The sequence below is a fragment of the Podarcis pityusensis genome (genome assembly GCF_964106645.2).
Source record: "Podarcis pityusensis genome assembly, chromosome: 10".
In the NCBI taxonomy this organism is placed as follows: Eukaryota; Metazoa; Chordata; class Lepidosauria; order Squamata; family Lacertidae; genus Podarcis; species Podarcis pityusensis.
The window spans coordinates 57,461,509-57,488,571 of NC_138035.1; the positions used below are offsets into that span (position 1 = coordinate 57,461,509).

Genomic DNA, 27,063 nt, shown 5'->3' on the forward strand with positions numbered 1-27,063 from the left:
AATTTATTGGAATGTATATACAATTTTTTGGGGGGAAATTTAATAAAATATAACTGGGATGGGGGGAATCTAAAACTACCATCCTATCCATGCTTACTTGGGAGTAAGCTGCACTGCATTTAGCGGGAGTTGCCTCCAGCTAAGGATGGAAAACCATAGAATCTGGAAGTTGGAAGGGACATCTGAAGGCAGACCTGTATAGGGAAGCTTTTAATGTTTGATGTTTTATCTTGTTTTTAATATTCTGTTGGGAGCTGCCCAGAGTAGATGGGGAAACCCAGACAGATGGGCGGGATATAAATTATTATTATTATTAGGGTCATCTAGTCTGACCCCTTGCAATGCAGGAATCCTAAGATTGCTTGGTCAGCTAAAATCCCTTTGCTGCTGTTCCAATAAGTCATACCTTCCTTTTTAAGCAGGCCTTTGCTTGATTTGATTGCCATCCTATGCCCTTTCAAAATGTGTTTTGTTTTATGGGAAATTGTTGTTTTAATTTTGATTATCGATCTTGTGGTTTTATATTTTGATTTTTTTCTGTAAACCGCCCTGAGACCTGTGGGTATAGGGTGGCATATAAATTTAATATTATTATTAATAATAATATATTACTAATATAATTGATAGCATATATATATTATATACAATATTAATATAATATAATGTATATTAATAATATGATTAAAATTATTCACGCGGCTAATAGGAGCTTGCCTTTCGTATAATAATAATAATAATAATAATACCAAAGGCAAGCTCTCATTCGCAACGCGAGTAAAGCCCAGCGTCCGCGTCCCTGCGTCACAACAGCAGCAGCGGTGCATCGTGGGATACGTAGTCCCGGCGTACTCCCGGCCTCCCCTCCCCGAGACTACATCGCCCAGGAAGCACAGCGCCGGAGAGCCGCGCGAGCCTTGCGTCAGCGGCGCCGGCAGCCAATCGCGGCTAGGCCGACGCGAGCGCCGCCCGCCGCCAATGTTGTTTTCGCTGAGTCGAGCGGCTGGTGTTGTTGGCGGTGCCGGCGCCATATTGGAAGGGACGAGGCGGCGTTTTTTTTTTTGGCCCCCCCTCAGCCCCCCCGCCCGCTGCCTCAGGAATAACGGAGCCCCCCTCAGAGCGGGCCTCGCTGCCGACGCCGCCATGCTGTACCTAGAGGACTATCTGGAAAGTGAGTCTCCGCGATGCGCGCGTGTGTGTCTAGAGGGAGGGGGGGCGCCAGGCCCGAGGGGAGGGGGGGAGGGAGGGAGGGAGGACCGAGCGCGAGGCGGAGGCTCCGCCCACCGCTCCTCCCGCCCTCCGTGTCAGCTAACTCGCTCCTTCTCTCCGCCCCCCTCCCCGCCAGTGATCGAACAACTTCCCATGGACCTCCGCGACAGGTTCACCGAAATGCGCGAGATGGACCTGCAGGTGCAGAGTACGTGAGTCAGCCCCGCCCCCTTCGCGCGCCACGCAGAGGGAGGAGGTGGAGCCGCCGGGTGTGAGCGACGCGCCAGCCGCCGAATAGGAAGTCGGCGAGCTCCCAAGAGCCCGCCCGCCGTGCAATGGAATTGGGGTTTTCTTCCTATCGATACTGCACAGCGGAAATCAGCTTTATTCCAAGGGATGGGGGGTGAAAGGTTTATGGGGGGGGGGGGGGAAGAGACTTACCCTGCTGAAGACTCCAGGATTTATAGACGGAATAATTTCCATTTCGTGGAATGATTTTTAGATTCTACCCGACCAAACCCACGTATTCTGTGTCCTGATCGTGGGACTTTGGAGTGGAGGGACTGTTATTATAAAGAGCCTCACAGGGCAGTGTAGGAAGGAGAGGGCAATGGTCGCATGCCTCAGTATGTGGCACTAAACCACCGAGCCTCTTGGGCTTGCCGATCAGAAAATCGGCGGTTCGAATCCCCATTACGGAGTGAGCTCCCGTTGCTCTGTCCCAGCTCCTGCCAACCTAGCAGTTCGAAAGCACACCAGTGCAAGTAGATAAATAGGTACCGCTGCAGTGGGAAGGTAAATGGCGTTTCCATGTACTCTGGTTTCTGTCATGGTGTTCCGTTGTGCCACTAGTGGTTTAGTCATGCTGGCCAGATGACCCGGAAAGCTGTCTCTGTGGACAAATTCTGGCTCCCTTGGCCTGAAGCAAGATGAGCACCACACCACTTAGTCGCCTATGGGGTGCTTTACCTTTTTTTTAACCTTTTACTTTCAAAACCTTAAAAGGGATCCATGAATTAGATCTCTTGTCAGATGCTTACGTACACATGTAGTTTTCACGTAAGCTGCCTTTTACTTACTTCCGCTATACGGTTGCAAACCATTGTATAATTATAGAAAACAAATGAATGTACATTCATGTTCTGTGTGTTTTAAGATGCAATGGATCAACTGGAACAAAGAGTAAATGAATTTTTTATGAATGCAAAGAAAAACAAGCCAGAATGGAGAGAAGAACAAATGACATCAATTAAAAAGGTAGGAGTAAGGTAATATCTGGCCAAAAGAAATAAAACAAAAACAAAACACCCCACACTAGGCTATTCAATCATTTCTGATGCTACTACAAGTCTCACACAAAAAAATCTACTCGGAGATTTTAAAAAGCTATGAATTCATAGAAGATCGTGGCTCCCGTTCTGTAAAAATGGAAAACACAACTTTCAGTTTTTCTTCAGAGCCGATTTCTTGCTTTGCTTGAAAATGGACAAGTGACTTGTACATAGTCCTAAAGAAATAAATGCAATCAGGTTTAAAATCATGTTGGTTGTTCTGTATATTTGAAATATTAGTATCAAGAGCTTTTAGTATCAAGTTAGCATCAAGTATCAAGACACCACAAGAAGTAGCTGCAAAGAAATACAGTGGTACCTCGGGTTAAGTACTTAATTCGTTCCGGAGGTTCGTTCTTAACCTGAAACTGTTCTTAACCTGAAGCACCACTTTAGCTAATGGGGCCTCCTGCTGCCACTGCGCCGCCAGAACACGATTTCTGTTCTCATCCTGAAGCAAAGTTCTTAACCTGAAGCATTATTTCTGGGTTAGCGGAGTTTGTAACCTTAAGCGTATGTAACCTGAAGCGTATGTAACCTGAGGTACCACTGTACTTGACTGGATTTCCAGCAGTATGAATCATGGCCTTGGAAATCAGATTTGAAATGCAAAAAGTCCCAAGTATGAGCAACATCCTTCAGTCTGATAGGAAGTAAGCTTTATACCAAGTCAGACCATTGATCTATCTATCTCAGTATTGTCTGCACTGACTGGTGGTAGCAGCTCTTTCAGGCAGGAGAGATTCTCAGCCTTACCTGGAGATTCCAGGGATAGAACCTGTGACCTGCATGGAAAGCAGAAGCTCTAACAACTGAGCTATGGCCCTTCCTCTAAATGTCTCAGTCTTCAAGGACAATAAGCCTTGAGCTGTCTCACCTCCCCACCCCACCCCACCCCCACAAGAAAAGCCCTCTGGTCCGCAGGTATGGCTATTATTTTTGAAATGCATAAAATATTTTTAAACTTCCATTCTGATGTTTTGTTATTCTGGGGAAATATTGGTATTGTACTGTATATTGAATTTTTCTCCCATGTTTCAAAATAGGGGAATGTGGTGAGTTAAAGAATAATATTAAACCATAAAATTAAATAATGTTCTCAACTGTCATTTTGATAACTCAGTATTCAGTGACATTGTTAAATCATAAACATACAAATGTTTGACCAAATGGCCAAAACAGTCTCCTGCATTTCATTTATCCATCTATCTTGAAACTGATTTTTCAAGAACTTGTGAACTTTGTTTATCTTCAGAGTTCTTTATTTTCATATATTAATGGTCATCCAGGTTCATTATAATTTTGTAGTACTAAAAATGATTTCTTACAGTATTTTACTTTTATTTCCCCCCCAAACAGGATTACTATAAAGCCCTAGAAGACGCAGATGAAAAAGTACAGCTGGCCAATCAGATTTATGACTTAGTAAGTAAAATAATGAACTTGGCTACTGAACTATTAATTTGCAGACTTTTAAAACGTTAACACTCATTCTTCTTAACACTTCTTATAACATTTTTGCATGTATCAACATTTATAACTCTGCAACACTTTTTAAATGTGTCTGGTGGGGTTATTGGGTTGTTTTTATTTTGATTGTGTATTTTGTGTATTTATGTTGTGATTATATCCTGTGTACTGCCCTGAGACCTGCGGGTATGGGGCGGTATACAAATTTAATAAATAATAATAATAATAATAAATAACACAGTCTTACCTTGGATCCCAAACACTTTGTGAGTCTTAACGTTTTGGCTCCTGAACGTCGCAAACCCAGGAGTGTTCCTGTTTGCAAATGTTCTTTGGAACCTGGATGTCTGACGCAGCTTCTGCAGCTTCCGATTGGCTGCGGGAGCTTCCTGCAGCCAATCGGAAGCTGTGGCTTGGTTGTGGAACGTTTTGGAAGTTGAATGGACTTCTGGAACTGATTCCATTTGACTTCCAAGGTACCACTGTATGCACTGTAATGCATTTTTCTGCTTATAGCTTTTTAAAAAAACTTTGGGCTAACTGGCTTGTATGTACACTTAAACGTTTTAAGGGCTGAAATAATAAAAATTATTACATGTAAAAGCAGTTTCATATACGTATCCATGAAGGCATTTGCAGAGCAATCCTAAGTGGAGCTGGGAAGGAGTGGAATGGCAGATGCACCAGTACATATCATGACATCTCATGCTAGCCAGGGCAGGATGTGGTTGGAGATTGGTCTTCCTTTTCTCTATACCAGCTCCAGGCTGAAATAGCTGAGGGGCCTGATAGTTAGGTCCAGGGCATCTGCAAGATTTTGAAACCAGTAGCTCTAAAGCAGGGGCTGGCAAGGTTTTACCTGCCTGGGCCAGTCAGGTCCCGTGGAGATCCTGTGTGCAATTTCCGGCGTCTAGGCATGTGCAGACGCAATTTCCGGTGCCGCAGAAGCAAGTCCCTGCACTGCGCTGGTTTAGCACAGCGGGCAGTGACTCACCAAGCGGGCAGCGCGGTTTGGGTGCGGCTCATGGGCTGGTTAAACTGCCCCCGTGGGCTGCTTGCAGCACAAGGGCTGCAGTTTGCCGACCCCTGCTCTAAAGCCACCAGTGCCCTGCCCCTAAGATGCCCCATTTTAGTACTTTCTGCTTGCTACCGCCAGCTGAAAAATTGCTGGTGGTAGTTTTCTGCTCCCTGGAATGCAGCTGGGGCCTTGGTTGTGGCACAGCCCCTCTAGCAATGCTCCTATCTACCAGCAGAGGCTGGCAGAGAGACACCTCCTCACTGTCCTAAACTCCTTCGTCCCCCGTCAGTGTTGTGGGATTAGGATTGCATTCTTAGTACTGTGACACAAGTGTTACTTTACCACCTGTCAGCTGGTGGCGGTAGAGCTCAAGCTTGCTTTCTGCGAACATCTGGTGCATGAGGAAGTTACACATGGGAAACTCCCTTGTGTATCCATTCCAGAAGGCTTTGGGGTTTACCAATTTTCCTTTACCAGTGCACAGTTTAGATACACTAGAGTCTCCTGATTGTGCATTGGCAGCTGTGTGTGTGACAGGTGTGGGCATGGTTTGGGAGAAGTAGCCTTGCAGACCAAATGTGAGCCAAGTTTGGCCTGTGGGCTGGATGCTCCCCAGCACTGCCTTAGGCAATCTCAAAGCTTTGAGTGCAAAATAGTGGGATTTGTGAATCTGTAATTGGCAGTCTTTCATCTAATCTCTTTTAACAATTTCAAGAGGGGATGGTAGCTGTGGCTTGTGAAACCAGTTCAAAATTTTCTTGGGGTGTGGAACTACCGTATTTACACGAATCTGATGCACCATCGGATCTAATGCACACCTCAATTTTCAAAACCTTGAAACCAAAAAAGTATTTGCTGGAGAATGTAAATGTGGCACCAAATCTAATGCACACCCTAATTTTCGTGACGTTATTTGGCCAAAAAAGGTGAGCATTACATTTGAATAAATGCGGTAGGTGGAACCCTACTTGCGTAATTCCAGCCATATGTTGGAGTCATTTGGGTGCCACATGTACTAGAAGGTTTCTGTAGCACAGTGCTCCGAAGGCTTTACACTATCTTACTTAATATTTTTTGTTAATAGGAAAAGGTGTTTGACATGTACATGATTGATTAAATATTCTCAGCAGTACAATCTTAATACACATTCACACAAAAGGAAAGCTTGTTGAATTAAATAGCTTACTGTTCAATAGTTTTTTTCAGTGTACAGTATACACTTAACTTTAGAGTAAGCCTCACTGAACTCAACAAGATTGATTTCTGATTAGGACTGTATAGGATTTCATTGTTAGAGGTTTTTTTCAGCTTAATGTTTTCATGTCCAGGGATCCTTTTATACAGATTCTCATTTGTGATTTTTAAAAAAATACAGTATTGGTGTTTGCCACAATTCATATTAACTTTTTGATTGTGTGAAGTAATAAACTGGATGAAAAATAGCCTGACGTATCAAAAAACATATGTTCTTAAATCAGGTAGACCGCCACTTGAGAAAATTGGACCAGGAATTAGCAAAATTTAAAATGGAACTTGAGGCGGATAACGCTGGGATTACAGAAATATTGGAAAGGCGTAAGTATGCCCGGTGGCCTTCTCCAGTCATTATAATTTTGCCAGCACATAACATCACACTCTGTTGCTGCTGTAGCAATAAAGGGTTTCCTTTTGTTTCTCATTTGTCAAAATGAATCATAACTAATAAAACTGGCTCTATTTTTTTTCTTGGGCCCCATCACAGTAGCATGAGCAAGAGGAGAATCTATTCTCCTTATGCTGCTTTTTAGTTTGTTTCCTGAACATTTCACAGGATACCCATTTGAAGCTTCATTGCAAGCCATCTTTAAAGTTTGCCTTATCTGTGTGCATCAAGAATTAAAATAGTCTTGGGTCCTGAAGAAAGTCTTATCTGTTGCTTCTCTGTGCATTCATATTGGTAGGACAGAGTGTAAAAACCTCAGGCTTTGGAGCCATATGTGGCTCTCCCTCTTCCTCTGCACAGGTCACACCGCTCACCAGTCCTGCTCTGTGCTCTTCTTGAGTGTTTCTCCTGATGTGTTCTTGAACTGTGATCGTTCCCTTGCTTGCTTGGATTGAAAGAAGCATGTGTGACCTTTGTGTGGCTGGAATGTTGTATAGATGTAAAGCGTCACATCCGTTGCTCTGCCACTTTTGCCTCTGTCGCAGCCCACCAATGGAATGCAGCACCCTGAAGGAATGTGGATTTTGGACCTCAAAAGCCCCTGCGATAGGGTTGTTCTCTTCAGAACTCAAGAGGCTATTGGCTTGAATGTGGCAAATTAATGTGGCAAACCAGGCTAGAGAACAAAAACCTCTCTGATTAATTTCATAGCACTAGCTTCTTCTGATGAAAATGCAATGTGCAGTATTTTAAGGATGGTGTCAGATAACAAAACTTTCTAAGTTGTCATAACTATAATTCATTCTTGAATACTCTTTCCAATAGGTTCTTTGGAACTGGATACACCATCACAGCCACTGAACAATCACCACGCTCATTCACACACCCCAGTAGAAAGTAAGTTGAACGTTGCAACCTTTGCTTTTGTTTTGGTGTGAAGAAGACCAGTACAACAGGCAGAAATTCAGCAGGTTGTGCTTTTCAAGTATAGAAATATAATATGGAGAAAGCTTTGCCATGACTGTGATCTCTCTCAAATTTTGTATTATGCCATGTGCACCCACAGCATTCTCACAAAGTTCAACATGTGCTCACTGGTCCAAAAGGTTTGGTGACCCATATCTGTGGAAAAGAGCTCCTTGACTGAAATGTGATGGTGCTTTTCATGATTGTGTGTGTGTGTGTGTGTGTGTGTGTGTTTTCCTTCTGTAGTGATAAGCCCTTTGCACAAAGCGTCGAGTTTGACTTTTGGATTAATAGAGTGTGTTTTGTTTGTTCGTATAGAACGGAAGCATAATCCCTCATCTCACCATGCAGCGGCAGATCATGTCCCTGAAAAGAAGTTTAAGTCTGAAGCTCTTCTGTCAACTCTCACTTCAGATGCCTCTAAAGAAAATACACCAGGTAATTACAATGTCAGGTGTAAGTGAAGTTTTAAGCATACAAATGGAGGGCATTCTCTTTCCTGACCTATTAATGGGATTGCACCCACAGGCTGTTTTTCAGAGAGGCAGGTACAATCTATTTTTAAACAGGGCTGCTAAGACTCCTGTATGTGGATCCCTAATAAAATTGTTACTGGTGGAGGACAGAAGTAAGGCAAGGGCAAGGAATTTATCCCTCCTTTAATCTTACCACCCATGCTTGCAACAGCAGCTTTGTAGTCTTTGTGATGGTGTTTCTTTGTTTTTGCAGGGTGGGCGGGGATCACTCACCTTTCCCCAACCTTGCATTGGGCTCAGAGGATGGAAGTGGCAAGATTCATTCAGTACCCAGTTGTAAATACTTCCTCCCTGTATCCTGCCCATCTCAGGGGTGGTGAGGGTGATAAATTTAGCTGAGAGAGTTTACTGTGGAGAAGAACTACTGTTGGAAGGTGGAGGGGGGTTGGAATTTGGACCCTGTGTTCCCACTCCTTTATCCACCTCTTCTCGGTTATTTATTATTATTATCATTCAGTACCTTCTCTCATTATATACTTTCCTCACCCATCCTTCCATTGCCTTTTTCCATCCTCTAGGCCACATTTAGCAGCTTTGCACACCTGTCAGCTTTGCCCACCAGGGTGGGGAAGATAAAGATCTGTCTCTTTTGCCATAAAAGGTTCCCCACCACTGGATTTAAAAAAACCCCAAAAACCAGAAGAGGCAACAAAAGGACAGGGTGGAGTGGTGTGTTTTCAGCATTTAATGGGAACTGTATAACGAAGATACCAGATGCACCTTGTCAGGAGAAAGTTCCATAGAAGTTCCACTTCTGATCTTGTAACACCCAAGAAGTAGGGATGGAAGCAGTCGTTCAGATATTTAGGGCCCAAGTTGGTTAAGGCTTTACACATTAGCCCTGGGGCAAGAGAGCAAACAAAGATAGGAACGTCTGAAGAGTAGAGCAGTGCCAAGTTGTTTTACAGAACATTATATCCTGTTAGTCCTTTTGTCCATTAACGAGGTGGCTGACTTTCACTGGTAGACACAGCTGGTTTTCAGCTTTCTGAAATTTAAATCTACTTTTAGTTTTCACTTTGGACTATATAAATATGTTCCCTTTGTTCATCAAGGGTGTCGAAACAGTAATTCATCATCCTCATCCAACAGTGCATATAATGCAAATTCTTCTCAGCCATTGGCATCGTATAACCTGGGCTCATTATCTTCAGGAGCTGGAGCTGGTGCTATTACCATGGCAGCAGCTCAGGCAGTGCAAGCCACAGCACAGGTAAGGAATTCAAAATACACTGTTTAAAGTACCTGCAGTCTGAGTTGGACAACTTTTATTTAGTTTAGATTGGCATCGGGACATAGTGCATTCTAAAAACTCTTCCCAGCATATTGAACTTGCACGTGTTTAATAAGGTTTGCAGTGTGATCCTGTGCGTACCTGTACAAAAGTATGCTGTGCTGAGTTCAGTAAGACTTACTCCAAGATAAATGGCTTTAGAATTGCAGCATTCAGCCTCAGTCCTGTGCACACTTACTTAAGCGTAAGTCACATTGAAATAGGATGCAAGACAATATCCAGCTTGGTTTCTTAGAGCATGTGGGTAATTACGATCAAGCCATAATTTTTTGTAAGTGTTGGAAATGTGAGTCTACTCTTTTTAATGCCATGTCACAGATAGTTCAAGCATGCTTTAAATGTTTACTAGCAATGACATAATATATTAATATGGCTACTTTTCTTTTAGATGAAGGAAGGAAGGAGAACGTCTAGCCTAAAAGCGAGTTATGAAGCCTTTAAGAACAATGACTTCCAACTTGGAAGAGAATTTTCATTATCCAGGGATACCGCTGGGTACTCATCATCCGCCTTGGCATCTACATTATCTCAGACTTTGAGTTCATCAACCACAGATTCACGGAGTGGTCGAAAAAGCAAGTAGGTTCATGAAAAATGGTTGCTTCCCTTCGGCTGGGCTCACTTAAGAATTTGGAGAAATTATTAATCTGTTATTAGTAGTGTTCACAGTTTTTAATAGAAACTCAGAATTTTGAACTGGTGATCTCATTTTGTTTCATTCCCTGATCCTTTGAGATGATTCAAACTCTACATTTTAAAAGCTTAAATGTATGCCCTCATGTTTTTATGCACAGATGTCATCATACATACACAGCAGTCTAATTTTAACAGGTTCTTAGTAACGTAAGACCTGTACTAAGAATTGAAGTATACATAATTACCCAGGTGATAGTCTCTTCTCTTTCCTTCCATATGTCAGTTGACCCAGCCGCTTCTTTCTCTCTTTGACTCTTACTGAAGGGTGCCTACTTGCTCTTGAACGCTAGAAGAAATGAATGCTAAATCAAAAATATATAAAAGTAGCCATCCACACATTGATTTATAGAACTTACAAACACAGGATAAAAGCTCCATAGAAAATCAACAAGGTCCAGAATAGTACTGAGGCCCCATTGTGGTTATGAAATGTGAATTTACCCTGTGTATAAACCATCAGTACTGTTGAAACAGTGAAAGGAAGAACATGATGAGCCAGTACAGAAAAAGCATGTCTACTCTTTAATTAAGCGAAATAATGTAATACTAAAGTTGTTGCTGTCTGTCAGGGCAGGAACACTTGCTTATACCATTTCTAATCTCAAAAATCCTCATTATATTTTGTCAATTTAAGGGTGTGGTTGTTGTTTTTTTAGAAAAGAAAATGTTTACATCAAATATAGATTATTGTCCAACAGCTTAGCTATGAACTTCTGCTGTAGTGTCAAATTACACACACAACTTGATGGAAAGTAAAGGGAGAACACACTGGGTATGTCTTTATTTTTCAGAAACAATAACAAATCTTCAAATCAACAATCGTCATCATCTTCCTCGTCTTCCTCCTTGTCATCTTGTTCCTCATCCTCTGCTCTGGCACAGGAACTGTCTCAACAAACAGCAGTAATACCAGAGTCCGAATCTAATAGCCAAGTTGATTGGACCTATGATCCAAATGAGCCACGTTACTGCATTTGTAATCAGGTATATTTTGTTAAAATATGATATTATGCAGAAAGTTATGGTAGAAAGTTTGTGTTTTTATAGGATAGTTTAGTTGGCTCGTTGATCTTGGTTCATTTACTGAGAATCGACCACATCTGGTAGCAGATACTAAGAGATAAACTATTCAACTTTCAATGATTGCACTTTAAAGACAATATAGTGCTTTAAATTGCACGTTATAATGGCTGGTCTGTAAAGCTAGACAGTTGTGATCAAAATCTGTTGATATATGCAGAATGCTAAGTTTTGTTTTAAATCAACTTATTTTCACAATATTGTGGCTTCAGTTAAAATTGTGGAAAATGCATGGATACTGCTAAGATACCTTTCGGGCTTTAGATTGGAGTTCTCAGTACTGATTTCTGCCCTGTGTTTCTCTTTCTGTTACTCATGATTCCCAGCCACTTCCTTATAACTTGGTGCATCTACAGCTCTTGCATTATTTGTGTCCTCCTTCCCATTCCCCAGTACCTGCAAGTTTTTCATTTCAAAGTGTGCCATGCACAAAACACTGTGTAAATTTATATAACATTTCTGGACATGAAACTTTGCTTTTGTCACTGCAGCATTTGTATAGCGAGGAAGCCTTGACATTTCCTTTCCAACATAATAACATCCTAAGATCAATATTTATGAGGAATGTTAAAGCATTTTCTCTGGAAGTGATAACATTTATAAAAAGGTTACAAAATCTTAGCAGTGTACAAATATCGAAAACAAAAGATAGGCCCAGCTTCAGACTTAAAATCCAGTGAGACAAGAAATGGAGGGGGGGGGGGTTGACTGGGCGATATATCAATATATTGCTCAGGACCGGTATGTGGGGGGACACCACGATGACAGCTTCATTCAGCGGTATATCGCTGGTGAAACCGCCACCGCTCTTGAGTCCCTCTGCCTCCAGCGTGCTGAAGGAGAAACACTAGCCAGGAGTGGCAGTGGTATGCCGCTGGTGAAACCGCCATCGCACTCTCCCCCAGCAGAGGGAGAATCAAGCTGAATTGGTGAGGTGCTGCTGATACAGCTTGTTCCTCCCTCCGCTTCTTTAAACCTCTTGGCCGAGGAACACGCTGCTGTCCTTCCCTTAGCAAAGCAGTTTTACAGAGTCCCCGACCCGCCACCAGCTCAGGGATGGGGGCTCCGTTAAAGTGCTCCTCCCAAGCTGAGAGAGCCCCAACCCTGCTCCTGCTTGCACTTGAGTAGGAACGGGATCGGGGCTGCAGCCTTGCTTGGCTACCGCTTGGCTGCCTTTGTCTGGGATGGTGTGCTGTGCCTTTCCTCCCAGAAAGGCAGCTGTAATAATAATAATAATAATTATTATTATTATTATTATTATTATTTATACCCCACCCATCTGGCTGGGTTTCCCCAGCCACTCTGAGCAGCTTCCAACAAAGACACACTAAAATGTCACACATTAAAAACTTCCCTGAACAGGGCTACTAGGCAGTGTAGGAGCTCTTTGATGCCTAACAGGCTGCGTGCCCTTCCCTATGGCTGCCTGGTCCGTCTTCGGGGAGTAGGGGCTGAGCAGGCAAAGTAGCTCACCCATCCCCTACGCCAGCGAAGGCGGACACAGGCTTGCCAAGGAGCCCCAAGCTCCTTGCTGCTCGAGAGCAAGTGGTAGGGACACCAGGTCTGGCTCCGCTGGGGGCAGGAGCTCTCCTGCCCCCAGCAGAGCCTGGCCAAGGAGCCCTGGGTCCCCTGCTGGGTGTGCAAGCGGCGGGGGACCCGGGGCTTGCTCAGCTGGGGGCAGGAGCCTTTCTGGCCCCTGGCTGAGGGCCAGCTGTATGGTGAGAGCTTGCAGCAGTTTTACCCCGCATCTCGCAGGCTGGGGGCCAATGCAGCCTTTTACAACAATCCTTTTTTTGGACAGCCTTAACGTTTTAAAAAGTCTAAACGTAATGGAAGACATTTTAATGCTTTTAGAATAACTACTTAATTTGGGGGATAGTAATGCAGAACTGCTTCAGGTAATGACTCGAGTAATGGAGTCAGCTGTTTAAACTTTAGTATTACTGTTGCTTCATTATTCAGCCATTCTTTTATGCGCACTGAGCTCTTCAGCATTGATCTCTCCTGGTGACGTGCTTATAGGAAAAGGAAGAGTGTAGTAACTACCCCTTTCCCGAAAGTCAGGTTTACTCTGTAGTGATGTAGTCCAGCTTGGATCATCCTTTGGATTAGGTCCCAGAAAGGTCCTCTGCTGAGAGCAAACTACCCTGAAATCAGGACTGCTTCTACATACAGTCATACCCTGGGCTATGAACACTGCGGGTTGCGCGTTTTCAGGTTGCGGACTGCACCGAAACCAGAAGTACTGGAACGGGTTACTTCCAGGTTTCAGCTCATGCGCAGATGCACAAAATGATGTCATGCACAGAAGCGCCAAATCGCATCACACGCGTGCGCAGACGCAGCGCTGCGGGTTGCGAACGTGCCTCCCGCACGGATCACATTCGCAACGTTAGGTATGGCTGTATACTGTTCAATGCTAATTTCACCTAAGGCAGGTGAGCACAGCCAGGCTTACAGATTAGGGTTTTTTAGATTTTCACCTGAAAACACACAATACAAATTTTCAGTTAAAATGAAAGGCAGATATTCTACATAGAATGTTTAAGCTGTGAAAATAATGGAAGCGACTTTACCTCCCTGTGCTTTAAAGTATTTTTTTTTTATAAAGATCATGCTGCCCTAATCTTTTGTAAAATAATAATAATAATAATTTATCCAGGCATTTAAAGAAATGATTGCCAAAACAAGTGTAAAACTGATGGCTTACTTGCATTTGATCAACTAGAAAATCACACCCTTCTTGGATGTCTAAGGGAGTCTAAAATAATGCAAAAATGGAAAAGCGAATTCATAACATGTTTCCAACATGTACAAGTTTGGCATATTATTCCATTTAGGGCCTTGCAACAATAACTCTGATGTGAAAAATAATCTGGTCATGGAATACATTAATGCTTTCTTAATTTGTTTCTCTCATAGGTGTCCTATGGTGAAATGGTGGGCTGTGATAACCAGGATGTAAGTATTAAAAAAGGGTGCAGGAGCTATTACACCCCTCCTCTCCCTCCCTTTCCCCCAGAAACTAGACTCAGCTATGCAGTTTTACATTTAAAAGCAGAATTTTGAGCCATCTTTCAAAGGAAGATTACACATGTCCATGAACCCCAAGGCATTACTCTTTCCCGCAGCAGTTATTCATGGTGTAGATGAGGATAGATAGTTGCTTTGAGTATGGGGACTGGTTTTAGACAGGGAACCACTAGTTTAGTACGTACGTCTGAAGCTAACCAAAAGAGGGCAGGTAGTTTTTGCTACCAGCCAGTGTGGTGTAGTGGTTAAGAGCGGTAGTCACGTAATCTGGGGAACCGGGTTCGCGTCTCCGCTCCTCCACATGCAGCTGCTGGGTGACCTTGGGCCAGTCACACTTCTCTGAAGTCTCTCAGCCCCACTCACCTCACAGAGTGTTTGTTGTGGGGGAGGAAGGGAAAGGAGAATGTTAGCCGCTTTGAGACTCCTTAAAGTGAGTGAAAGGCGGGATATCAAATCCAAACTCTTCTTCTCTTCTTCTTCTGTACCTTTCCAGATATTCCCAAATAATAGGTATTAATTCTGTTTTCTTTCTGTACAACAAAGCAAATCTACCGATATCTGCCAAAAGACCCTGTTTGGTGTTTTGTCGTGTCCGCTTTTAGGAACCAATCGGTATGTCTTTCTGATTGCCTTACAGTGCCCTATCGAGTGGTTCCATTATGGCTGTGTCGGATTGACAGAAGCACCAAAGGGAAAATGGTACTGCCCACAGTGTACCGCTGCAATGAAGAGAAGAGGCAATAGGCATAAATAAATGTCCTGCTCGCTTCGCTTCAATTAAAAATACGTGCTATGCTGCGGGGAAAGGGGAGGGAAACGCTTCTTTGGAACCAGTCAAAAGGAGGATGGATTTAGCTGTCATAAAATGTCGACTTCTTAATTTTGCTAGTTGTGTTTTAATATTGTACTTAAATTATTTATGCACCGCGGTTGTGCTATAAATACTTTTTCCAGTTAGCCATGGATTTTGTTCCAGTGGCAGACATATGCAGACATTTGTACTCTCTTAACCATTTTCTCTAAGCGGTGGGCATTCTACAACAATTCAGCCTTCAAATAATTCCAGCAAATTAAAGATTTTGAATGGTTTTATATTTAGCTGGCATTCTACTGCATGTTCTGTACTCGAGAGCTGTTAATGTGGGATTTTGTGTATATAAGTGTTGCAGAAAGAACGTTAAGAGAATGGATTTTTTTCCAGACGCCTTTATAGCTTTGTTTCTTGTTGAAACTGAATTCAGCAGGCTGAAGAAAATGGTTCTTGTATACACTGGGCTGGTGTCCTCCAGAGTACTTGGTAAATAAAAACAGACTCTTGTACACTTTAAAACAAAAATTGTACCACTAGTCTTTATATGTTTTGGGGCCGTTCAGGGCACACAGGTCATTAAAAAAGGGTGTTAAAGTGATAAACCTTTTATACCAAATGTGTTTATTTTTTTGTGCAAGTGATCCTTTAAATTGAAACTGTATTAGGTGTTAAAATTAAAAGGGAAAAAATCAAACGCTAGTATTAATGCTTGGCATACTTTATCAGAAAAGTACAGTAAAACATTTCATGGAGGCTTTCATAATATGCTGTCTAACTGGAGGATTTTAAATAGTTTTTATTTTTTAAGAAAATATATAAATAAAAGGTTTCCATCTCTGACATACTAAGTACTATGCCTGTTGTCTTGTTTTCACTGCCAGAAGTTACTCATTTAATAATACCAGGTTGATTTAAGAGGAAAATTTAAAAATAAAAGTAGTCCCATACAACTGAAATTTGATACATTGCAATTACTCTTAAGAGATGCACAAAACCTCTGTTTTGGAGGTTCCTCAACCCTCCAAAGCAGAACTGGAGGCATGTGAGGGCCTGCAGGGGTGAGAAGGGGGAAGAGAAAATTGTTACATGCGCATTCAATGTGTTTAGAAATAGAATAATCAGTTTAAGTGCTTTCTTGGAAAGATGGTCTAGAAATTTAAAATAAAAAAAAACTAACGAATAAACCTAACGGTATCCTTTTAGAGCTGTTTGAACAAATAACCATTGCACCTCTATATTTCAGGGCAGTTTCATAATATCCATACCTTATATTTTACAAAGAAATAGTGTGCAAAATAATACAAATAAAAGTAGTTTTTGTTTTGCACAACTACATTAGCCTAAACTTGACTATTCAGTTTCTCAAACTTGGAATTTATAAATTTGTGTAACCCAAAATGTGTAATTAATGGACAAAATTGTGCTGAATCTTGAATTCAAAGTGACTAGGATTACCTGCTGAAAGTTTAACGAAGTCGTGCTGGCTGCTCATCTGCCTTGATTTCTGCCACAAAAGGCGAATTGTAGGAGAGAAAAAGATTCAACCCGACATCCCACCATAGCTGTCAACTTACAGATTTGAAAATAAGGGACCAGCAGCCTTGAAAATAAGGGATCAGCAGCCAATATAAGGGATTTTCGGTGCAGAGGTATGTTCAACTTCTGAGCCCTTCTGAGACAAAGGCAGAAAGCCCAGCCAGCAGCCAAACAAAGCCTCAAGTGGTGGTTCCCACAGCGCAGCAACCCAGCAAAGGGGATGCCGCAAGGAAAACCACCGTCACCTCTCCGCTGGGAAGCGCTGAGCAAAGGCGAGTCCCCAGGCAATGCGGCCGATTTGATCGGCACAAGGCATGTAAGCTCCATCCCCCAGTCGTTCTTAGACTCCTTATTGGGTGAGTATCGCAGCCAAGTAACACAGTTGGAGCCTCCCTCCTCCCTGGCCGGCAGGGAGGGAGGGAGAGGAGCTGCTTCCTTTGAAACCTGGGAAATTTAAGGGACATCATCAATAAGGGACAGCAGCGGGACACAGCTCTAGGATAAGGGACTTTTTTGCCAAATAAGGGACGGTTGACAGCTATGCATCCCACCCTAATTTGCTCACTTTCCCACCTCATTCACAGGCTTCTGACTAGCACCATTCTGCCTTCCCAAAAAACTGGGAAGAGTACTCTGTCAACTAAGCATTGCATATTAAACATAATGATGTCATGACACCATCACAAACCTAGTTCAGAATAAGGCAAATATTTCCCGGAATATCTGGAATACACTTTCTTCCTATTTGCATCTTGGAAGTGGAGAGAGTCACCCTTTTGGCTTAGTCCTCCAATTTAATGTTCTGTTTTCCTGCAAGTGATAGCATTAGCCGTTAAACATGGAATGCCTCCCTAGCTGTTAAGCTTCTCGGTCCATTGCCTCGCAGCAAGTTTTTATAGGGTATTCTGGAAAGCGATATGACCTGTGCACATCATTATGCCGTAGCAAGTGGAACCCAAAATTGGATTCAGCCTGCCGTCATCTCCACTAGCAATTGCTGTGTGTCCCTGAGGTAAGCTTTTACAAACAAGTTCCCTCTTACATGTGAAAAATAGGGTTGCACTTTGCTTTGATGTTGGGAAATTAAAGGTCTCTACACTACCCAGAGTTAAAGGTTATGATGGGATTGTTACTGTGGTGCATATGCTAAAGACTTTGAACAATAGATGACTGGATTTCATGGGGCCACAGGACTGTAGTTTTGCTCTTCTGCAATTTTAGGTAAATAGTACAGTGGTACCTCGGGTTACATATGCTTCAGGTTACAGACTCCGCTAACCCAGAAATAGTACCTCGGGTTAAGAACTTTGCTTCAGGATGAGAACAGAAATCGTGCTCTGGCGGCGCAGCGGCAGCGGGAGGCCCCATTAGCTAAAGTGGTGCTTCAGGTTAAGAACAGTTTCAGGTTAAGAACAGACCTCCAGAACGAATTAAGTTCTTAACCCGAGGTTCCATTGTAATAGGATGATTGATTGGTAACCATAGCAGTAGCGTGATCAATAGAACTTTAAAAGTGCTTTTACTGGGATTTCTCCCATAACTATTTTTATGCAGCAAGATTTAAATACTCTTGCCCTATCCCTAAACCTCAGGATTGCTATTCATTTTTGTTTTAAGCATAATTTGGGAATTTTTGTAATGATGCAGCAGTAACTGTTTTGAAATGTTGCACGCCTGAACATAGTACAGTTCTTCTTAAATTGTCTTGCTACAGCTGGAAAATTTGTACAACTTTGTGTTTTTTAAAAACCACATGGTCCCCAGGAACGTTAAAATTAGCACTCATACAGACAGGCTTTATTTGTAGTGCTGTGGAGTCGCTTTCAAAAGGCTAACACAAACTTGAAGAAGTTCCTGCAGTAGCCACCAGAGGTTACCCTTGGCACTCTTGGCTGTTCCGAAATCTGATATTCTGGCAATAAGGGATTTACAGGCTACACATGTTTACGTGGAAGTTAGTCCTACTGAGTTTGATGAAGTGTGTTCCCAGTAACTGTAGAATCGCAGCCTTAAAGCCCGGAGCTCGTTTGTGCATTTGCAGCGTTTGTAACATACACCCTAACAGTATTGGATTGAAGATTTATACAAACTCGCAACATATGAACAACTTGCATATAAATGCAGACTTGCCATGGACAAATTCAATGATATTTGGAATCCATTCTTACAAATACTGTAATAGGTTAAGATCTGGTGAAGTACAAAAACAACCTCGTAAAGTATACAGTTTTGGGTCCGTTCCCCCTTTGTTTTCCCTTCTGCACAGGTTCTGTTTCTCTCTCTCTTTTGTTTGCATCTCACCATGTTTGGTGCACATATAATTACCGTATTTTTTGCACCATAACACTCACTTTTTTCCTCCTAGAAAGTAAGGGGAAATGTCTGTGCGTGTTATGGAGGGAATGCCTACGGGTGGCATGCCTACGGATTTTCCTCCCCTAAAAACTACGTGCGTGTTATGGTCGGGTGCGTGTTATAGAACGAAAAATACGGTATGTACTTTTTGAACTTTGAATAAAGATGTTACAAAAAACCCAAACCATACCCCCTAATGGTGTTGACGCGAACAAAAGCATTGTTAGCAGTGATCATCCAATATCTCCGATGGGGTGTGTGCATGTGTGGAGCAGAGATCTGCTCACAGATTTCCCCTTCCTCTCCTCTCCCCTGTGGATCCCTTGGGTCCCCAACATGAGAGCAGATTTTGGGGAGCGCAGAGGGCTGCAAGGAGGAGAAGGGAGGTCCAAGCAAAACTCCACTCTACTGATCTTGGATTCAGCCCCATAATCTATGAATCGATGAACAAAATCATCCATAAACTATTCACAAGAGGGGCAGATGGGGCTCATCAAACTGGGAAGGCAACCTATCTAGGAGCTGTGAAACCAGCCACTTCTTCTCTTGATTCGACTTGGATGATGGACTCAAGGGCATCCTGATCAAATTTGCAGATGACACCAAACTGGGAGGGGTGGCTAACACCCCAGAGGACAGGATCACACTTCAAAACGACCTTGACAGATTAGAGAACTGGGCCAAAACAAACAAGATGAATTTTAACAGGGAGAAATGTAAAGTATTGCACTTGGGCAAAAAAAATGAGAGGCACAAATACAAGATGGGGGACACCTGGCTTGAGAGCAGTACATGTGAAAAGGATCTAGGAGTCTTGGTTGACCACAAACTTGACATGAGCCAACAGTGTGATGCGGCAGCTAAAAAAGCCAATGCAATTCTGGGCTGCATCAATAGGAGTATAGCATCTAGATCAAGGGAAGTAATAGTGCCACTGTATTCTGCTCTGGTCAGACCTCACCTGGAGTACTGTGTCCAGTTCTGGGCACCACAGTTCAAGAAGGACACTGACAAACTGGAACGTGTCCAGAGGAGGGCAACCAAAATGGTCAAAGGCCTGGAAACGATGCCTTATGAGGAACGGCTAAGGGAGCTGGGCATGTTTAGCCTGGAGAAGAGGAGGTTAAGGGGTGATATGATAGCCATGTTCAAATATATCAAAAGATGTCACATAGAGGAGGGAGAAAGGTTGTTTTCTGCTGCTCCAGAGAAGCGGACACGGAGCAATGGATCCAAACTACAAGAAAGAAGATTCCACCTAAACATTAGGAAGAGCTTCCTGACAGTAAGAGCTGTTCGACAGTGGAATTTGCTGCCAAGGAGTGTGGTGGAGTCTCCTTCTTTGGAGATCTTTAAGCAGAGGCTTGACAACCATATGTCAGGAGTGCTCTGGTGGTGTTTCCTGCTTGGCAGGGGGTTGGACTCGATGGCCCTTGTGGTCTCTTCCAACTCTATGATTCTATGATTCCTGCAACCCCTGTTAACTTTGTCGGCTCAGTTTTCCCCTGCCTCATATGCTGGGGGCAGCGAATCACAAGAACAGTTGCCGGCAAAGATCACGATGCAAGAAAAGCCATGAAGCCATCCTTATTTTAAACATTGCAATATATCTGTATATTGTGATGTTTAGTTGGTGATATATCACAATGTTGGAAACCACATATTGCCCAGCCCTAGCCTTGACTTGGAGCCAATTGAAACATTCAATAAACAACATACAGTACAGTCTTTCCAGGATAGTACTTCTTCTACAGTCTGGGTGATGGAATAGTTTGAGTGCTCCTCCATGTAGGAAAGACGCTTCCACAAAAAAGATACCACATTCTGAGCTAAAGAACCTTTATCCCTCATATTCTAGCTCTCCAAAAGGAAAGGAAATGTTTAGATGCACTGCTTGCTCCATCATGGATGAGCACTATGTGTATGAACCTAGCATCCTCCTGGGATGGCATGCGCTCGCTCCCCTTTCATCCTCCCACAGTTAAGAGGAGGAGTTCAGAAGTGTTTGCTTCATCTTTCAGTTAAACACAGTATGTCATTTAATCCAAACTGGGAATTGTGGTTTAACAGTAACTATGGCTAGTTTTTAAAAAGTCAGCTTTTTTAAAACCCTCCTGGCCACATGGGAAGAGGAGTTGGGAGTGTCTGTGATCTCAGGAAGAGGCTAGGCTCCTTCACAAAGTGCCAAATACAGTTTCAGTTTATTTGGCCTGTAGCCCATAAACATCAAATGTAGTGCAGGGTTCTGAAGACGACCACAGCAGGGAAAACGCACAAAAATTGTGCCTTTTAAAATAAGAACGTAGCAAAAGCCCTGGACGTTAAGAGTATAACAAAATAAAAGAGCAGCAATAGTTTTAAAATACAGACACCGTAGGGAAAGTTTATGGGAGATAACCCTATAAAAGTTACAGCTTATTCAAGTAGGTTTGGAATGTTTCTAGAAGAAATGTTACTGTGGTTAATTTATATTTCTTTATATTTCTTCAATTTAGCAATGAGAAGCATTGTTTATTGTTATTTTTTGTTTTAAAATTTATTTTATTTAACAACTATTAAGTATAGGAAAATGTGGACTAATGTTTCTACTGGGCCACTGGACAAACTCTCAAGTGCCTAGACAACTTCATAAATTGACGTTTCACAAATACCTGCCTGTAATCTAGAAATAGTTAATGTTGCCCAATACTGAGCATGTCAATAATCGCTATGAGGTTTCAGATCAGGGATGGGGAGTTGGATCCAGCCAGTAGGCCAGGTTCTGCCCCGTATAACCTGCCTTGGCAGACCCCTTAGACAAGTGGACAAATTCGCACGCGCCCAAAAAACTGTCACCTGACATCACTATGACTACAAGCCCTGCTTGCCCACACTGGAATTGTGCTTTGTAACACGACTCACTGCCCTATAATGGCAAAATGGAAACATACACAAAGGTTCCCGATTGTGCATTGGCAGTTGTATCTCCACTTGCCCCTTGTTAGATGTCACATATGACATCAGGTTTAGCCTCACAGGTCAGATGGGAACCCATGCCAGCCCAATAAGGTCTGTGAACCAGAAGTCCTCCACCCCTGTTTGCAGACTGAGGTATAGGGGTGAGCAGACACATTTTACAAGAGTGAATGAATTTTACAAGTTAAGTAATAGAAGTCTCTGTTGGTGGGTTTCCTAATCCTAGTGGCAGAAGATAGGTAGTGAATAGCCAGAGGTGTTTAAAAGGTAAAGGGACGCCTGACAATTAGGTCCAGTCGTGACCGACTCTGGGGTTGTGACGCTCATCTCACTTTATTGGCTGAGGGAGCCAGTGTACAGCTTCCAGGTCATGTAGCCAGCATGACTAAGCCGCTTCTGGCGAACCAGAGCAGCGCACGGAAACACTGTGTACCTTCCCACCGGAGCAGTACCTATTTATCTACTTGCACTTTGATGTGCTTTCAAACTGCTAGGTTGGCAGGAGCAGGGACCAAGCAAAGGGAGCTCACCCCGTCGCGGGGATTCGAACCACTGACCTTCTGATCGGCAAGTCCTAGGCTCTGTGGTTTAACCCACAGCGCCACCCGCGTCCCTTCAGAGGTGTTTACCTTTGTTATTAACCAATGTTGGCCAAGAAGAAGCATAATTCTTAAGCAAAACCGAGGACAGGTAGCCCAAATCCATAGAGAACAAATATCTGCTTCCAGTTGGAGAACAACATTGCAGACACATCTTAGCACACAAAATATATTTCTCAAAAAAAGTGGTTTGTGTCACCGCTGAGGATTTATTAACTCCCAAGATCCAAACCTGTACACTATATGTAACCTTGGTAACTATTTTGGTTTTATACACCTTCAAAATTGAAGGTATATATTATTGACCCCCTTTTGCATTGCAGAACCTCAGCAGTGCAGCTAGAATATTCAGTGCACCTGATACAGTTATTGTGAATCTTAAGGATGAATAGACTAGATAGCATTTCCAGTTTTTAACTTGTTCTAAGTATTCTAGTGCAAAATGATGGTTTCTAGCATCAAAGTGCATACAAACATGCAATCACATCTGTAGTCTCAACTGATACAGTCCCAGCAGGGTTTGACCAGATGCTTCCCCCCACCACTGAATATTCGATCAGTTGGTTCAAAAAATAATTTCCTAGGGTGCCAAGATCCAAGTTTAGGGCAAGAATCTTTTGGTACGAGAACCCCAGCAGAGATTTAAAATCACAAAATATGCAGCAAAGTACAGCATGGAAACAATAGGCTGTAAAAACTTCCAAGTGAGTTTCAAAACTGTTCCATTTAGAAGTTCCTTCCAAAGTGTCGTCCCCCCCCCCAGTATAGGAAAAGACCACAAATTTGGTAAGTTAAAAGTGGTTTACTTACAAACTCTTCAAAGGTCAGATTCATGTGCTTTCCCATACATCAGTCAGAAAAGTTGCACAGGCAGTAAAATGTAGCTTCGTTGCAAAGTGGTCAAAGCTTCTAAACTATTGGTATGGAAACACAAAAGAGGCTGATGAAAGCCATGCAGCTGAGCCGGAACAACCAGCTCAAACCTCACACACAGAACTCACAGGTAGAGGCTTCATTACCTATTTCCTCCCAAGGTAAGAGGAAGTGACATAGCTAAGCCTTGCAAAGCAGCTTACTCTATGGTATTAACCCTTTCATATATTAACGCGACTTAAGCAAGTTGGTTATATGAAGCTGGTCATCCCACAGCAGGCATAGGCAAACTCTGGCCCTCCAGATGTTTGGGACTACAATTCCCATCACCCCTAGCTAACAGGACCAGTAGTCAGGGATGATGGGAATTTTAGTCCCAAACATATGGAGGGCTGGAGTTTCCCTATGTCTGACCTACAGAATCAGGTTGTTCTTTTTTAAATCTTACTAGGTTTCCAGGCCTTTCTTCTCTGCATGCCATCCTATCTTCAGTAAGAACACATTAACAAGAAGCCGCTAATTAATATACAAAGGCCTCATCTGCACTCTACATTTAAAGCAGTATCGTACCACTTTAAATAGCTATGGCTTTCCCCAAAGAAATGTAGCTTTAAAAGGGGGGGGGTGCCTGCAATTGTTGAGACTTCTATTCCCTTCATAGAGCAACAGTTCTCAGACTGGTTTAACATTTCTCTTTCTTCATTATGTTTGAGTTGTCTGTATTCCAGCCACATTTTTAGAGTCCTTGTATAGCTTGGAAGCATGTGAGGGGGGGGGCACATTGTTGCTGTGTGATCCAGCAGCCTTGCTCCTATAGCTTCCAGCGTGTGAGGCTTTTTAGAGCTTGGTGAACGTAACCCCACCCCTTGGGGCAGTCCTGTTTTTTATTTATATGTCTGTGGTCCAACTGAGTTCAGATGGAGTGCTGTGTGTGTGTGTGTGTGGAGATGAGCTGGAGTCATGAGGCTGCGTTGCTCCGAGTGGTTTTAATCAGCAGCCCGTTAGGGGAGAATGGAAAACGTCTGACAGGGCTAAGACCCAAGTAAGTAAACATAACTTTGAACTCCGAAAGCTGGAAAGAAAGAAAGAAACTTAACCGAGGGAAATCTAGCCTTTCGGCTTGTTTGAAACCAGATGAATTCTCTTTGAGAGAAGGCATGCACATTTGCCGACAGGAAAAAGGCAATTTAAAAAGATCTGGAATGAAGGAAACAGTATTTTAAAAAGCAACAGAAGTGGGGGGGGGGGGACCTACGAGGAAATCTGTGGTGCTTTTCAGCTGTACAAAGACACCTCATAATTTTTAACCTTTCGCTTTCACAAATGCAGTTGTTCAGCTGGAGTTTTGTGGGATAAACTTTCTTCCAAACGGTAAGATTCCTTCTGCCACTAACTATTTCAGGATGCTGAAGTCTGCTCCTTCCCAACCCACACAACGTACGTATGTTTGACTTCTTTCTCTTTTCCTGCCTCCTCTCTTTTTGCACAGGTCGGGGACTGCTTCCTGAAGGGCCGTTTGTCGTAGTCCGTTTTGCTCCAGAGACCTCAAACTTCTCGCCGCTCGTGCCATGGGAAAACTCAAACCCAGAAGTGATGGAGAGCACTTCTGTTTCCCTGCGGGCAAGTCACGTTTCTCCCTTTATTTCGCGTTGATGAAGAGTAGCCACAGTGACTCTTCCTACAATGTGGAAACGGGACAACATTAGAAACCCAGGGTGGCCATGGCTTGCCGGCAGATTCTGCCTGGCCGGAGGTGGTGTCGACTTCGCCCGTTCCTGGTGGTGCTGGTGCTGGCTGCTTGCCTTTTCTACCAGACCCTGACACCCTTAAGGACGAGGAGATACATTTCACCAGTTGGCAATGGAGTTCTACCAGACAAAGTGGTTTCGGAGTTGGTACAGCACAGGAGATACAAGGAGGTCTCCGCAAGGCAAGCCCGTTGCGTCCTTCCTTCAAGCAATCTACAAGTACGGAAGGAGGTAAGACAAGCTACAAGTACAGAATGAAAAACTGGCTTAGAAAACTGGAGACACATTTCTGGCAGTCACAGCTAAAATTAACCTTCAAATATGCAGAGATGGATCTGCTTGCTAGCTAAGGTGCATCCTTGGCCCTGTTATATTGTCTAGATGAGGTTGTTCCAAAGTGATGACACCCCTGGAGTGAAACTAGGGGTAGGCAAATATGTCAGATATGTTTTTCTCAGTTTTTCAATTTTTTTCAATCTTAAGTTCAGTTCTCTGCATCAGTTTGCCTCAACAGCAAAGAAAAGTCCTCATAAAAATTCGTCAGCATATTAATGTGAACTTTTCCTAACGTACACATTTGTACGCAATTTTGCAAACGCAACGTATTTTTGTAATGTTATATTCCCTAACATATCGATATGTATGCATACTGTACTCTAGCATGCTTATTTTTGTACTCGTGACTTGGCTGTGGAACGGCATCGCAAAATTCAGCGACTTGCACATTTTAAAGGAGGGCTGCGATCCAGTTCGCATATTGTTTCTGAATTGCGAATTGGGCAGCTTCACCTTTTGATGCGAACCGAATCGCATTCCTGCTCCATCCCTGCTGAAGCACAAAGAGCATGGTCAAAGGAATCGGTCCAGGAAAGGTGGGTGGGCTTACACGAAAAGGACATATAGAATGGGGAGAGACAGAGGGTACTTCTGAGATGGATGTTGACTGTGGGATGGGTTCTCCTCATGCCTGCATCCCACAGCATCTGTACAACATCCTTGGGATCAAATGCTAGCTCATGTTTCTACACGTCCTATTTAATATAGATCACTCTTGCCAGGAGAATCTGATAAGTTAAACAAAATCTGTTGCCAACCATTTCTGAATGACCCATTTACAATATTAAGCCCCCACGTCAAAGCACCCTGAGAGAGGGAGAAAATGCAGTTGCCCAGTAGCAATCGTGGCACCCCAATCTCATTGGAAAATGTATGTGGTTCTGCGTCGTTTGCACTAAATGCATAACAAGAAACCCAAAGTCCTGTGAAGGCAAAGGCAACAGTAACTCCAGGCACGTCCCGTAGATTTGCATTTATCTGTTATTATCCTACTTTGCTTCTTCCAAGACTTACGGCTTCAAATCATATAGAATATGTCAAAAAGAAACAGGGAGATGAAGGATGGGAGGAGAAGGATAGGATTGCGTATCAAATAGGATAAAGGAAGCAGGGAACAGTAGTGATCATAGAATGCATTGTGCTAGCCTCTGGCCACAGGAAGTGGTCTACATAATAATATCCTTGAGTGTTTACCAACCACTTTTCGTACATTTTAAACGCTTCCTCCATAATCATAGAACTACTATGATGGAATTTGCTGGGTAGAGAATTTCCCTTTGACTCAGTAAATATATAGTTATTCCCATTCCAGGACCAAGTGTGTTTGCTCAGAAATAATTGTGTTGAGTAGGCCTCACTGCCTTGCAAGTTGGTATAGGATTGTTGACTTAGCCTCCAGTAAACCCTATCCCGAAATCCTGCTTATGCCTCATTGCAATCCTTTGAACAGATTTGGATGGCTAGCACAGTGCTAAACTGATTTGCTATGAACCCTCCAAACTGGCCCTCTTATTTCAGACCAAAAACAATTTGAATGTTCTGATTATGAGGACCTCCAAAATTTTGCTGCATCCTGGA

At 43.0% G+C, this 27,063-nt stretch overlaps 2 protein-coding genes across 3 annotated transcripts in view; both read left to right on the top strand.

The window, feature by feature from the left end:
• The first annotated feature begins 948 nt into the window (after positions 1 to 948).
• On the top strand, positions 949 to 15,931 carry ING3 (inhibitor of growth family member 3). 2 transcript variants are annotated; one of them, XM_081023740.1, is made up of 12 exons: positions 949 to 1,168; positions 1,343 to 1,414; positions 2,363 to 2,463; positions 3,897 to 3,962; positions 6,504 to 6,600; positions 7,493 to 7,564; positions 7,952 to 8,071; positions 9,324 to 9,382; positions 9,852 to 10,042; positions 10,951 to 11,143; positions 14,162 to 14,200; positions 14,910 to 15,931. In XM_081023740.1, the coding sequence occupies exons 1-12, from the start codon at positions 976 to 978 to the stop codon at positions 15,024 to 15,026; spliced, it is 1,320 nt and encodes a 439-aa protein (XP_080879866.1). In that variant the 5' UTR covers positions 949 to 975; the 3' UTR covers positions 15,027 to 15,931. The 2 variants fall into 2 exon arrangements, with proteins under 2 accessions (XP_080879866.1, XP_080879865.1); XM_081023739.1 differs by having other exon boundaries at positions 953 to 1,168; positions 9,225 to 9,382.
• An 8,357-nt stretch (positions 15,932 to 24,288) lies between these two features.
• Positions 24,289 to 27,063, top strand: part of CPED1 (cadherin like and PC-esterase domain containing 1) — a 135,190-nt gene continuing 132,415 nt past the window's right edge. Inside the window, exons 1-2 of the mRNA XM_081023526.1 lie at positions 24,289 to 24,443; positions 24,891 to 25,380. Of these exons, the coding sequence (XP_080879652.1) occupies positions 25,123 to 25,380 (258 nt within the window). The 5' untranslated portion in view covers positions 24,289 to 24,443; positions 24,891 to 25,122. The remainder of the gene's footprint in view (positions 24,444 to 24,890; positions 25,381 to 27,063) is intronic.